The 15,641-nt window shown below is 41.4% G+C and overlaps 2 protein-coding genes across 2 annotated transcripts; both read left to right on the top strand.

Moving 5' to 3' along the window:
* Positions 1–3,046: 3,046 nt before the first annotated feature.
* Positions 3,047–7,182, top strand: LOC123477403. Its single transcript, XM_045180739.1, is given in 2 exon segments — positions 3,047–3,737; positions 3,740–7,182. Coding segments are annotated over 2 exon segments (3,492 nt in total). The 5' UTR covers positions 3,047–3,667; the 3' UTR covers positions 7,162–7,182.
* A 4,829-nt stretch (positions 7,183–12,011) lies between these two features.
* On the top strand, positions 12,012–13,097 carry LOC116933221. The gene is made up of 4 exons (XM_045180732.1): positions 12,012–12,327; positions 12,385–12,519; positions 12,589–12,765; positions 12,823–13,097. Exons 1-4 carry the CDS (start codon positions 12,255–12,257, stop codon positions 13,041–13,043), a joined length of 606 nt encoding a protein of 201 aa, XP_045036667.1. The 5' UTR covers positions 12,012–12,254; the 3' UTR covers positions 13,044–13,097.
* The last annotated feature ends 2,544 nt before the right edge of the window (positions 13,098–15,641 follow it).

Raw genomic sequence — 15,641 nt, 5'->3', positions numbered from 1 at the left:
GCATTTGAGTTTGATGCGACTGCATTAATGAATTCTACGTTTCGTCTTTCTAATTTAGCTTCGTTCAATACAGCCGCGCAATTTTCCGTGGCTTTTATCAAACTATCTAAATTTTTAAATTCTTTGAAGCTCATCCGTTCTCGAAGATTGGGTTTTAATCCCCCCAAAAATTTGTCCATTATCAGCTGTTCTCTCATTTCGAGGTCTACCCATTTACCCTCTTTCGTCGGGTAAGCAAACGAAAAAAGTTTTTGTATGCGACAAGCATAATCCCTAATTGATTCTCCAGGGTTGCGAATACAATTGTTATATTCGGTCAAATAGATTTTTCTACTGTCTCCTCCATGGTACCGTTCTTGTAGGCATTGTTTTATTTTTGAGAAATCCTTTGCCTCTCTTGGATAGCGCAACTGGAAAGTTGTTACGCAGTCGGTCGCCGAACCAAAAAGTTTAGAGCATAGCAACTTTATTTTCCTGCCTTCTTCAAACTCTGAAGTATTCATGACTGCATCAAAATGTTTGATCCAGTCCTCAAATTTCGTCGAACCTAATCCATTAAAAGCTGGCACTTGAGCAAGGAGGGAAACCGTTTGTTGTTGTTGATTTAACAATAGCTTTTGGCTTAAATAATAGCTTTGACTTGTATCTATTGGGCAAGATTTCTCGCTTTTTTTCTCTTTTTGCTCTTCCTCAATTTCGTTCATTGATTTCACTATCTGTTTTGCTGCGGCTTTGGCGCCCATGTGCGCTTCTTCCTTTGACGCCCCTCCCGCTTTCATGCAACGATACATGTGATCGTAGTGACTTTGATAATCCATTCTCGGTGTTTCCCCTACCAAAGGTTTCTTCCCTGTCTGGATGGATTGGTCTAACTGTTTGTGATAGCTGGGGGCTATCGGCCTGTTTCTCTCTGTTTTTATTTCTTTTTCTTTTGCGCTTTTTTCTTTCCCTGGTCGACGGACTGGTTTTTCGTCCTCCTCCTCTGTTGACGCGAGATTTTCGTTATCTTTTTCTTCGTTCTCACTATCACTAGGGTTCTCGCTTTCGTTCTCCTCTTCTGTTGATGAATTTTTTCTTCTCTTCCTTCTGTTTCGTTGCTTTCTGTAGTTTTTGGGTCTGCTTACTCTTTTCTTCTTGATGCACTTGAGCTTTATGTTTGTTACGACTACTCCACCGAGTTGGTGGCTGTCCCTTAATATGTACTTTGCGTGCCTTTCTTTTCGGTTTCTTTAATTCTGCCCGATCTTTATCTTCCTCGTCTATTTCAGGTAGATCTTCTTCTGATTCTGACTTTTCAATCTCTTTCTCTTCAACCTCAGATAGCTGCGGGTAAAGTCTCTCTGTAGGGGGAGGTGTTCGCCTTAATGCTTTCCCATTTGAATTTTCCCAACGTGTGTCGTCTGTCGGTTGTTCGTCTTTTCCTGGCAATTCTTCTTCGGTTTCGTCTTCTGTTTCTGAACTGCCTGTTTGATAGTATTCCGACTCGCTATTTTCTGCCTCTTCTGGTTTTGTTTCTTTTACTTTTGGTGTTCGCTTAAATTGTTTAGGAGATAATGTATTCAAAACTGTTTTCCCTATGTTTTTTAGAAAGGCTGTTGTACCTAATTTCTCTTTAGGGGTTTCTGACATTTCACTAAAAAATGGTTGACCGTCCTTTTGCCTTAGTTTTATACTTTCTTTTTGCTAAAATGATTCAGGTTTTGTTTAACGATTGTAATTAGAGATTCGTGAAGCCCTCTTAAAGAGGCGTTGTTTTCTCCCTTTTGATTTGTTTGCGAAAAAACATTTATTTATTTATTTTATTTTATTCTATTTTATTTTATCTTATTTTTTTTTTGCTTATCTGGGCCTTGGTCATGTTACTTGGACCAACGCTGCTGATTCAAAATTATAAAACAAAAAAGATTGAGACTTTAAACGTTCAAGTTCTTGGTCTGAACATCATAGCATTTATATATATATATATATATAAATTATAAAAAGGCCAGAGTTACCTGTGGCTATCAAAAATGCTATCCATTGTAAAAAAGTAAGTTGAAAAAGATTGGCAGTGTCGGTTGTGAATCAACAAAACGGTTATCAATCGGGAAAAAATCTTCGAAAAAAAAAAAATGGCAGAGTTGGCTGTGGGTCAACAAAACTGCTATGAATTGGGAAAAAAGATTGTAAAAAAGATTGGCAGAGTTGGCTGTGAGTCAACAAAACTGCTATAAATTGAAAAAAGATTGTAAAAAAGATTGGCAGAGTTGGCTGTGAGTCAACAAAACTGCTATGAATTGTGAAAAAATCTTCGAAAAAAATGGCAGAGTTGGCTGTGGGTCAACAAAACTGCTATGAATTGGGAAAAAAAGATTGTAAAAAAAAGATTGGCAGAGTTGGCTGTGAGTCAACAAAACTGCTATGAATTGTGAAAAAATATTGTAAAAAAAAGATTGGCAGAGTTGGCTGTGAGTCAACAAAACTGCTATGAATTGTGAAAAAATTTTGTAAAAAAAAAGATTGGCAGAGTTGGCTGTGAGTCAACAAAACTGCTATACAAATGTGTAGTGCACAATATTTCCCCAGCTTTATATAATGGAGGGTTATTTTCTTCTGCTTTCGTTTAACATAGTCAAAGAAAGTCTGTCGATTGGCCCGTACGCATTTTTCTGAAAGCCAGAAAATTACTCGTTAGCCAATCCCTATCCGACTGACAAGATTCACGCCGTGTTACTACGGTCGCTAAACCTTTCGAAAGCCGCTTCGAGATGACACAAGGAGCGGTAAACCTTGTTCATTCGGTACCCACCACACGAGGGTTCTGGAGACAAAAATACATAAACGTCGTTGGCTGTGAATTTTTACATCCAATAAATTGGAGACCGCACCTGACGTGATTTGTGAAATACAATGAAGGATAGTATAGCATGCAAGTCCGATAATCGCTGCCACCAGTGTAATAGTTTCCGCGCGTGACTGCGTAGACTATTAACGACAAATTGAGAGGTTGAATGTAATTTTTGTATTTACCGCATTGAAAGTACACCGTAACACCGTAAGGAAGAATGCAGCATGATGATGAAGCACAGGACAGGGGTTCTAGTACACTCAAGAACAGGAATAACACACAAGTTAAGGGAAGGATGGTCCGTCTAAGAATCTCCTTGTTTCTGCTTTTTTGGTCCTATTTGTTACATTTCTTAGAGGTCAAAAATGAAAAGGAAGCAGTGTATGGTCTACTCTTGGCCTTGCCCTAGTGACAAGTAAGGGGGAACATTCTAGACTAGCTAGATGGGTTTCCGATTGGAGGTCACGAGTAGAAAGTCGTTCCCACGGTCAACTCTCCGCATTGCTTTGTGACAATAACAGGGGCTACCCTGAGAACGTTGAACTCTCAAGGTTCTTTGCAATCTGTGAGATCAATTCCTTACATCTACAATCAAGCGTTATTTTTAGAACAGAACTTAATTAGACGATTTACGTTCACACGTGCTCGCCCTTTAGCACCCTGAGTCGTCTACGCACGAAGTACTGTCCTAATAACTTGATTGTCGGAAACCTAAGCTTGTACCCGTCTCGTTGACAAGCTCGTGTCCTAAATAACGTGTAACGTGTTACATTCGCAAATCAGTCCCGCGTGGCAGATCACGTATCCATTCCGCAAATTGCTCCCTTACGTCATTCAAGCATGGCCAACGACGCCTTTCCCCTTGAAGCTATTCAAGAAGAAGAACCGGAGGAGGAATTGAAAGAATGGCAAACGATCCTGCTGAACTAAATTATTACCGTACTCAGGCAAAGAGAATTCACACGAAGTCGCTCAATCAAGCTCTCCTTGCCGTCCGGATGCTAGAAGATGTTGATACAGTCAACGTATATCGAGTTGGCTTGGTCCGTGCATACGACATAGTTGAAAGAATTCACCGTCGCTACGTGGAAGTCTGTACGTTCGACGGCGAAGAGCTGGACAGAGAAACCAGCTGGGGAATTGATATTTCCATCAAACATTCGAAGGCGTTAGCTGACGTGGCCAACTACTTAGATTCCTGTCAGGCCCGCGCAAGATCAGTTGCAGGTTCCAGCCGCAGTAGCACATCTAACCGTTCATCAGCCTCATCGACACGCCGTAAACTTCAAGAGACAGAGCGGCTAGAAAAGGAAATGCAACTAAAGATTCAACAGGAAAGAGCTGAAGCCTTACAACAACCCGAAGAGAATGAACGTATGCAGCAGTTCGAAATTGTCAGGAAGGCAGAGGAAGAACGTATGCAGCAGTTGGAAACCGCTAGAAAAGCAGAAAAAAGGCGTGTTGAAGCAGCACGTAAGGAACGACAATTGCAAATGGAGTTGGAGAAGCAACGATACACTGGCTCCTTGTTACGCAAACAGCTCGCAGACGAATTAGCAGTTACCGAAGAGATCGACGAAATGGAAACGTCCGGGTTTGACAAAACAGATGTCTGGAAACCTTCTGCCGTCCCATCTCATCCACCTGCTACGCTTATCCCAAATTTCCGTATACCCTGTGGGACAGCAACGTTAACGCAACCATGCTCTCAATACGAGCCGTCTGCGTCTGAACAGCCGTCTACGTCCGACCAGCCGTCCTCGTCGATTCCCAAGCTAAATGCCAACACCTCCATCTACGTACCACCAAACGTATTCAACCAGCCAAATCCAAGTATAGCTCAGCAATTCACCTCAAGCGCTCGTCCGTCACTGATTCCAACAACCACGACATCGGCGCTACCCGTCCACAACCGAGTTACGCAACAAACGTTTTCGCCTCAAATACCAGTTCACGCTCCACAACCAACGGTGTATTCTCCTGATGTCTGGATATTCGCCGTAAATCGTCATGACGCACCTCCGACATTTCGTTCATCATCGAGACTGCCGAAAGCTGAACCACCGAAGTTTGACGGCAACCCGATAAACTGGCCTATGTTTATCCAGTCATTCAAGGTTCAAATTCACGACACATGTTTCAGCGATGCTGAACGTCAACATCATCTACGTGCAAGCTTGACGACCGAAATTCAGAACAATCTTGGCGAAGTTTTACTCAACCCTGGATTATACTCCTTTGCATTGAAAGAGCTGCATCGGAAGTTCGGAAATCCAAGAATCGTTTCAACCGCATGCTCTTCATCTCTCTTAAAGCTACCTTCGTTTAAAGATAGCGACTACGAATCGTTAAAGCAGTTTTCGTTCACACTCCGTTCAGTCGTCGCAACTTTGCAACTGGGTGGATATGGACTGGAACTACACAGCAGTACAACCTTGGCTCAATTGGTTGGAAAATTGCCGCCCACCTTACGCAGTAAATGGGCCGAGGTGAGCTATCGAATTCAAGATAGATTGCCTACGATACTCGACCTGGACACGTGGCTCGATGACGTTACGATGGCGGAATACTTCGTCCGTGTTGGCGTCAACCCCACACCCCAGCAAGGCAGTCATCCGAAAACTCGAGAAAACGTCCACAGGTCGTCGAACGAAAAACAGAAGAAATCGACCACGACTCCCATGGTCTTTTCTACGACCGTAAAAATTGCGTCCTGCCCACACTGTGACGGTGATCATCGCCTTTACCTCTGTGAGAAGTTTAAAGCCTTAAATCCCACGGAACGATCAGAAATCGTCAAAGAAAAAAGATGCTGTTACCGCTGTCTCGACGACCGCCATCTAAGTTCCGAGTGTACGAAGGAAAAGGAATGTGGAACGGACGAGTGTAAACGTCTTCACCACCCTCTTCTCCATGGAGCACCACGGATGTACCCGAAAACGCCACGATCGAGCCCGATGTCATCCTCGTCTCAAAAGAGCCCGTTTAACGGCTCGGTCTCCTACGGCTACGAAAGTGAAACGACCTTGCTGCCTATCGTCCCTATGTTAATTGAAGCTAATGGCCGAAACTGGACCGGTTATGGATTGCTGGATCCTGGAAGCCAAATCTCAATGATTACCAACGCGCTTGCAAACGAATTGGGACTTCAAGGCGAGAAGGGAATTTCAAGAATCGGAACGTATCACGGCAACGACCCAACCGCAAACACAACAAACGTGTCTTTCAGAATCTCTTCTTTGGACAAAAGCAGTTCCTTCGAAATCCCGAACTGTTACTCCGTTCCCGTCTTAAGAATCAGAAACGAAAATGTTGACCTAAGGAAGTTGGTTAAGGATTGGACTCATCTAGCCGGATTAAAAGTTCCTACCCAAAATTCCGTGGACGTTAACGTGTTGATCGGCTCGTGTGATATGGCGCCGCAAGAGATCCTGGATATCAAAAGAGATCCGTTGAACGAGCGGGCCCCGCGAGGACTACGAACAGCCTTTGGATGGTGTATAGCTGGACCGATCTCTCCAGCCGCCGTTGCACAACTGCAGTGCAACTCGCTCTCATTAGCGCCCCCACCCGACCAAGATCTTGTGAATGCAATTGATCGCTTTCTACTCACCGAGACTTACGAAGCCCGAGCAGGAGTCAAGGTGCCGATTAGCGAAGAAGAAGTACGCGCGAACAAGATCCTAAACGAAACGACGAAATTCTTAGGCGATCGATACGAGTCGGGACTTCTCTGGAAACACGAAGAGTCGAACCTGCCCGACAACAGCCAGTCTACACTAGCGCGCTTCCTCAAGCTAGAACGAAGACTCATCGCCGACGAAAACCTTGGTAAAAGGTACTCCGCAGCAATCAACGAGTATATCAGCCTTGGTCACACCCGAAAACTCTCAGCTGACGAGGTCAACTATCGTCCAGCTGGCCGAACCTGGTTTCTGCCTCACCATCCGGTGATAAATCCGAAGAAACCCGAAAAATGCCGCCCGGTCTTTGTTGCCTCCGCGTACTACAAGGGAATGTCGCTGAACTCTGCCCTGCTGAAAGGACCTGACCTGCTTACCAACCTCATTGGTGTGCTGATACGTTTCCGACAACATCCGATAGCGTTGAGCGCGGATATTGTTAAAATGTTCCACCAAGTAAGGGTGCGGCCAAAAGACGGGCCGGCACTTCGCTTTTTCTATCGTGACCCGGGTATACAGGAACCACCCTCCGTTTACCAAATGAACGTGCAACCCTTCGGCGCAGTTTGCTCTCCGACAATTTGTTCTCACGTTCTACGTAAAGCAGCTGAAGACGGCGGGATTGATGCGGCCGACGTTCCAACCAAATAATCGACCATTTTTACGTGGATAATTGGTTGACATCATTCCCAACTGCCAAAGAAGCTGTTCAGCACGCAAAAAGGGTTGCAGACGTTCTACTTCGAGGAGGATTCGAGCTCGCCTAATGGGGTTCATCATGTCCAAAAGTTCTATTGTCGTTGCCTGGCAATCCAGTCTCATCCATCGATTTAGCCCTACACGGAATGCCCATAGAGCGGACGCTCTGGCTTTCACTCGATTTCGGCAGCGATTCGTTTGTGGTGAGCGCAAACATAAAACTGGATGGGGTGACGAAACGAGAAATACTTCGAGAAACGTCAAGCGTCTACGACCAATTTGGGTTTCTTTCACCGGTGTTGCTACACGCAAAACTTATCCTGCAAGCTGTATGCAGAAAATTGGTTGGCTGGGACGATCAACTAGACCAGACGACCGTCGATGAGTGGCAACATTGGGCCGTCTCCCTCTCGAAGCTAAAACCGCTCTCCATCTCACGATGTTTCAACCCAGAGGTAGCAAAAGCGCGAGGTGTGGGACTTCATCTGTTTGCTGACGCATCCGAATCAGCATTTGGTGCCATCGCTTATCTCCGATTTGACAATCCCGACGGCGTAAAGGTGTCATTTGTCATGGCCAAGGCATTAGTGGCACCCATCAAATACGTTTCGATTCCCAGACTTGAGCTGTGTGCAGCATTACTCGCCGCCCGTCTAGCATCAGTGATCAAGTCAGAACTCCGACTAATAATCGACCAAGCCACATTCTGGTCGGACTCCACAACGGTTTTGAGATGGATCAACTCTCCACACTATCGATTTCATGTTTACGTTAGAAACCGAATAGGCGAAATATTGGAGCTGTCCGAAAGTAGTCAATGGCGTTATGTCCCTACAACTCAAAACCCAGCAGTCGACGTCAGCCGTGGCGTCACATCCACAGAATTTTCCATCGAGCATCGTTTCTTTACCGGACCATCTTTCCTCTATCAATCACCGCAAAACTGGCCGGCCTTCCCCGATGTAAAACAGGAAATTGACGAAACAACCCGAAGTTCGCTGTACGACATGGGTTGGTGCGACACTACACGTAACCGATTCCATTGACCAGCTAACCACGTACACCTCCTGCTATCCGTTTTTGGTCGGCGTCGTCGGCTACGTTAAACGTTTCATTAATAACGCTCGGAAAGAAAAAACCCATCGTGATTTCGGCAAACTATCGGAAACCGAGGTCAAGAATGCGGAAGCGGAATTATTTAGGCGTGCCCAGATGTCTGCCTTTCCTGAAGATTACAGTAATATAAAGGAGGGAAAGCAGCTCGATCCTGGTTCAAGCCTAATCACGTTAACGCCATTCGTCGACCATCAAGGAGTTTTACGGGTCGGAGGACGTATTGAAAATGCTCCAGCCCCACCGGAAGCTCGTCATCCGATCATACTCCCAGCCGACGAAAAGGTCACCGAATTACTGATTTATAGTCTCCACCTCGAGTTCGTACACTCCACTACAGAGAGAACTTTTCACGAATTACGTAAACTCTACTGGGTTCAACGCGGACGAAAAACGGTGAGAAGAATTATAAACAAGTGTTTCAAATGCAAGCAACACTACGCAAAGGCACTTTGTCCAATGATGGCCGCTCCTCCCGGTTACCGTCTGAAGCCTTTCTACCCCGCCTTTACACACACCGGAGTAGATTTCTTTGGCCCGTACAACGTAACGATATTCAGACGGAAGGTAAAACGCTGGGCCTGTTTGTTTACTTGCATGTCATCAAGAGCCGTGAAATCCTGGAATGTCCCTAATGTCCCTAATGTGACCTGGAAATGTCATATTCTCTTGACACTTCCTCCTTCATCAACTGCATCAGTCGCTTCGAAGATCGCCGTACAACTCCGAAACATTATCACAGCGATAATGGCACGAATTTTGTTGGAGCTGTGCATGAATTTTCCGAGTGTCTCCGTCGGATGGAACAGCTAGCCATTCAAGATGGGCGAAAACGAAGAACGGTGACTTGGAGTTTCAACCCACCTTGCGCGCCACATTTTGGTGGAACCTGGGAACGTCTAGTTCAATCGTCAAAACGTGCCTTAAAGATTCGTACTCAACGAGCAATCTCTGACTGACGATACCTTAGTCACCACGCTAATTCAAGTGGAGAAACTTCTCAACGGCCGCCCGTTAACGTATGTAAGCGTAAACCCGGCGGATCCTGAACCCATTACCCCAAATAATTTTCTCCTGGGACACGAAAATCCGTACATACCTTTTGATCTGTTCGACGAAAACGATATGACGACCAAAAGGAAGTACCGCATTGCTCAATACCTAACTGATTGTTTCTGGAGACGTTGGATGAGAGAGTATCTTCCCAGCCTAACGGAACGACGAAAATGGCTACATGGACAAAAGAATCTCAACGTTGGCGACATCGTGATCGTTATCGAGCCAGATACACCCCGTGGAGAATGGCCAATCGCTCGTGTCGTAAAGGTGTTTTCCGGTCCAGATTGCGTAGTCCGTTCCGCAATCGTTCACCTTCGTTCGGCTACCAAAACCTCCGAACTTCACCGCCCGGCTGTGAAACTCTGCTTGTTGGAGTCTTGGGATACGGATGGTGCGTCCGCTTACGAACGCAGAGCCGGCTATGTTCCGAATCCTACAACTCCGAAATAGCTAGAAGAGGCTTTGTCGTGATCGGTATTGTGCCATAGGCGAGAACGGAGGCAGGGGAACGCAGACGACGTAACGACAAGGGAAGAACACGTTTGGCGGCGTTAATTACACACGAGAATTCGCCAGTTACAGTCGCGTCAATCGTTTTCAATATAACAGTTTTGTAACACTTAATGTCAGTTTCATTTAACGTGCCCGTAAAACAATACAGAGTATCGAAAATTACCTACAGTGTAAAGTCAGTGCGTATCGATAACAGTACCACGTCACCTAACTGAATGTTTCTTTCTGGCATATGGTGGTACGTGAGGATGGGGTCTGAAGAGGAGGAAGTGTTAAGGCGTGAGCGGGCCCGTATGGAAATTTTTGGGGCAATAATCATGTGGTAAAATCACCTGATTAATCTAAAACGATTTGAGACGGATTAATTGCCGATAATATAGTGATTTTGTCATGAATAACCTTTAGATGAATTGTCGATATATCTAGTGATTTTGTCATGAATAACTTCTAGATTAATTGGTGATATATCTAGTGATCTGGTAAGGAAGAATCTCTGATTAATTAACGGTATAGCTACCTTTTTGGCATGAATCATGTCTGATTAATCGCCGGTAGATCCTCTGATTTAACACCGCATAAATCACTAAATAATAGCTAAATCTATCACTGATTTATCATTAATATTGAATTTTATTCCTAGAATTTATGGTTGATTTGATCTCTGATAATAATAGTTTAAGTGAAGGTAGCTGGAGAAAATAAGTCCCAGAGTTTTGGAACCACGAAGTATCACCTGTAGAAAAATGTCCCATAGATTTAAAACCACGAAACATGTCCTGATCGCCTGAAGATTTAGGACAAGAGGAATTAAGACCCAATTTTCCATACATAGTTAATCAAGTTGTATTTCTTCATCAGGTGGATTATATTCATGGCAAACCGAACGGTTTATGTAATTTTCAGCACTTAAAACAGCGTTAACCATAGCACATCTCTTTACTCCATCATAACTTTTTTGTTTTAATTTTATTTTTAATTTTTTTGCACGAATACGTGTTTTATCAATTGCTTCATACAGCTCATTTATTACAAAACTTTCAACAATATTTTGTTTTTAGTCCTTCATGTAATTTTACTGGTGTTTCAAGACCTAGCCTTGCTCCCCCTTTACTCATCGTCAGAAATCGAATTCACATTTTCAGGTTTCCACCAAATTCTTGGTAGTCAAACATTAAAGTATTCCAATCACCGGATTGTGTAGAGCGTGATACTAAATGAAATGAGTTAAAACAACTGGAAATCGCTTGATATAAGAAGTTGCTAACTTATAAATAATCTTATGGTATAATGGTTAACAATTTCGCTTATCGTCACAAAAATGAGAGACGTAAGTACAGCACTGTTAATCTTGACTTTCGGTTTTCATTAGTTAGGGTGCAACGATTATCGGTAAGAGTGTACGTTTATCGCAAACTAATTCTGCTGTTTGTTTTCGCAAACGATTTTTGTTAGTTAAAAACTAACGAAAATCGTATGTTGGTATACGTTTAACGATTTTGGTTGCTTTTCGACGAACAAAATTCGTTAACATTATACAATTTCCGCAAAGGTACATTATGGTTGATGATTTTCATTTGTTGAAAATAAATGAAAATTGAGTACGCAAGTGCTAAAATCGGTTGTTAAATGACGACGATTTCCGCAAGATACACCAATTTCGTTTTTAGTTCGTAAATTATTGAAGCATCGCGATTTTATTTTGATGAGTCGATTTGTGACTTTTACCTGTCAAAGTCAGCAGTCATAATTTAACTTTTATTTTTTTTCAATTGTAAAAATTTCCATAAAAAAGAAATAATACATTAAATTTTACTTTGCTACGTGGGTTTGTAAGTTTTTTTTAAGGAGTAGAAAAAGATGATTTGTCTTTTTGGTTCAAAAGTCGCCGATAGAGTGCCACAATAAGTTAACCTGCATTAACGTTGCTTTTAAATAACAAAGTAGCAGCATCGTGTTTAGTCTAAACCTCATTGAGGTGAAACCAGACAGCAGAGACTACGGTGAAACGTTCAGCTGCGTAACCGTGTAAGTTGTTATTTTACCAATTTCACAATAACACTATTATTTTCATTATGTACTAATGCATAAATTGGTACCGTTCGTTTTTATAGTTTCATTTTGTTATGATGGAAAACGTTACGAAAACAGTAATTGTGGAAATCGATGGGAATGAAGAATTCGAAGTTGAGTTCCAGAGTGGTGGTTTGAATTGTGATTTGCAAGGAATTCTTAAGTGCATGAAATCTAAATCTAACAGAGTAAAGGAAATTTCACACTAAACAACATTTGTATTTAAAAGACAAAGTGAAAAATTCCCTGGTGAATGGGTCACAGTAGGGGATTGGTCACCAGTAAAGGACATGTGCACCTTGCAGTGTAATGTAAAGCCTTCTCGTTCAAAAGTCCATTTAAACGACTCAACTTTTAATAATGGTAGGTCAATTATTTGTGAAATGTTATTTGTTAATCTAACTCTAGTTAATATTGAAGACCCTCTTAAAGAAATCTGTTTGGTCGAAGACAATTGGGAGGAGTTTACAACTGTAGAAGAAAACACTTCGTTATCCCTGTCTGCCTCAATATCCAGAATGAACAATGACTCCCGTTTTGAAGGTGTCTGTATAGGTAAAATGAAAATTTGCAAGTTTTCCCTTGTTTGTTTTGAATGTTGAAATCTTATTTCTGTTAGAAAAGGAAGGACAATCCAAGTTGTTGAAACATCTGTTTCCAAAACACCATCTACATTTGTCATATTGGAAGAAGCAGATGGGAATTTGCAGTCACAGCGTCTACCGAACATGGAAAATACTCACGAATTTGTCAGAGGAAACAATGTATTACCAACGCACGTTCCTAACAAACAAAATCAAGGTAAATCTTGCAATTTGTAACATAATAAAATGGCGTTTAAGTTTATTTGTATGTCAGGTATTCGTGCTGCAGCTACAATGAATCGTAAAATAGATAAAAAAAGTTTCACTCTGCCAAACTACTTTGGAATGGCAGTTGTTGGAAAAAGGAAAATGAATAGTTGCCTAAACCATCTTGACTTCCAGACCATTACACGGGTTTTTGGTTTAATGAATTTCCGAACACACGATTGCACCAACTACGGATTGTTTAAAATGGGTAGTTTCCAAACTATTTGACACGTATGGAAAAGCTATTATGGCTGATCCGAACAATGAAGACGTATCCATGGTAACAAGGAAAAACATTTTTTTAAAACTTATGTTTCATCATTTGTTTTATTATTACATAAATACATTGGTTTTTTGTAAAAATCTGTGTGTTTTATTTACATAATTAATTCAGTGTATGGTTGTATGCTAGATTTTACAGGTACCTAATGAATTTTCCATTATTAAAAATTTTCGAATTTCGTTCGTTTAATACCACGGTTTTTGGGCGAAAAAACTAACGATTATCGAAGGATACAATCAGACGATTTTCGTTTTCGAAAACGAATAAACGTACATCCCTTGTCCACCGATTTCTGACCATTTTTGCGTGCGAAAACCGCAACAAAATCTATCAGTGAGTACGAAACTGGTGCAGCATCAATCAATTTCTGAGACTAATAGATACAGCGATGTATCAGTTATTGCACTACTTTCGGGCATTTTCTCAAAATTTTGTACCGTACCACGAGTACGACACGTTCAAATTAAAATATTATTATCGGATGTGAATCCCAGCACTCTTATACAAGAGCTGGTCCTTTATACCACACAGCTACTCAAACAATTCTTAAACAAAAAGTCGGTTGGAGTAAAGCGACTGATGAAATAAAATGATAAAGGGGAACGGCTTAGCTACGTGTGTTAACTATCAGCCGTTTACTATTAATAAATAAGGGATAATCAGTCTTGCGTCAGAGATAAATGTTGGTCATGATCAAAGTCAATTAACCGATAAACCAATTTTAAAATCATGGTTAAAATCATCAATAAATCAATAGGGTCGTTGCACCAAAAATAAATACTGTAAAAAAAATTATGGGTATACTCAGTTTTTCATGCCGAGTCACGTGGTATTATTTTTTTTTAATAGCTTCTAAGTAATTTAAATTATTATTTAAAGCTGAGATAAGCCCCTCCCCTTTCAAAACGGACCTTCCACCATGTTTGGTGGGCGGTCCTTCATTTGTGATGAAAGTGCAGACGAATTTAGTCTGAAACCACAAATTTGGTAGGCTCTCCTTCCTATATGTGTTTAACTTAGCTATTTCTATTTTTTTAAATTAAATGTTCAAGTTTCGAAATGAAGAACGTTTCTGTCTTGTACCTGGATGCAACAATTTGCCCAGAAATAACCCAAGTGCCAAATTTGTATCCTTCCCTAGGAATGAAAATAAAAGGAAGTTATGGTTTAAGGCTCTTGGTATTGACAGTTCTAAATTTTCAGTAAAAAGAAGGCTTCATGTGTGTGATCAACATTTTGAGGTAGTATTCCAGTATTTTTATGTGCATGACAATTTTAATTAAAACCTGTTTCAGCTGGAAAGTGATTTAAAACACTACGACAAGTTCAAAAGTGGAGTAGGATATATGAAACTTAAAGACAATGTTGTTCCACACTTACATTTAAACTTGTCGTAGTAGACTCAGCATGAAAAACTGAGTATACCCATAATTTTTTTTACAGTATTTATTTTTGGTGCAATGACCCTATTAAAAATCAGTTCAAATCATGTGTTCGATAGCTCCTCAGTTTAGATGAGAAAAGTTAAGTAGATTCGAGATGGGATACCCTTAAGCTTGTATTGATGCCAAGGATACAGTTGGCTCTAGTGTTGTAAGGACTATAGCGTCCCACCTTATGTGTGTGGCGAATACGGCAGTGTTGTAAGTACTGCAGAATAGAGTTGGGGCACACCTTATGTGTGAAGAGAATAAGACGACACGTCCGTTTGGGTAGGTATAAAAAATGCAAGCACTGATAGATTTTGTTTGCGGTTATCGTACGCAAAAATGGTCTGAAATCGGTGGACAAGGGATGTACGTTTTTACGTACGAAAACCCACTATTCGTTTTCGAAAACGAAAATCATCTGATTGTATCCTTCGATAATCGTTAGTTTTTTCCCCAAAAAAACGTTGTATTAAACGAATGAAATTCGAAAATTTTTAATAATGGAAAATTCATTAGGTACCTGTAGAATCTAGCATACAACCATACGCTGAATTAATTGTGTAAATAAAAACAAACATATTTTTACTAAAAACCATTGTATTTATGTAATAATAGAACAAATGATGAAACTGAGTAAAAAAAAAAATTTGCAAAAAAAAAAATAATTAAATGGTAGGACAATGCGTAAATCGTCTTGGTTTAAAACAGGGATATTGTAAGGAATTGATCTCTCAGATTGCAAAGAACCGTGAGAATTCAACGTTCTCAGGGTAGCCCTTGTTATTGTCACAAAGCAATGCAGGGAGTTGACCGTGGGAATGACTTTCTGTTAAGAATCAAGCAACAGAAGATAACGGGTTGCCGAAACCCGTTGACGCAAGGATACTGACAGATACTGTTTAGCTTTACTTATGTCCTCTCTACCACTCCAATATAGTGTCCTACTCCTCGTTCTAGAACTCTTACTCTATCTTGAATTATTCTTTTCCAAACTGCTGCAGCCTATGGTATGTTCTCTGTATTATCCTACTGTATCCTGGTTGTTACAATCTAGTACACTAAAGTGTAACTCAATACTGTCGTAAGTTTATCTGTCAATATATTGTCGCCTTA

The sequence above is a fragment of the Daphnia magna genome, unplaced genomic scaffold (genome assembly GCF_020631705.1).
Source record: "Daphnia magna isolate NIES unplaced genomic scaffold, ASM2063170v1.1 Dm_contigs021, whole genome shotgun sequence".
Lineage (NCBI taxonomy): Eukaryota > Metazoa > Arthropoda > Branchiopoda > Diplostraca > Daphniidae > Daphnia > Daphnia magna.
Note: the sequence above shows the minus strand (reverse complement) of the source record. Positions and strands in the feature narration are given on the sequence as shown.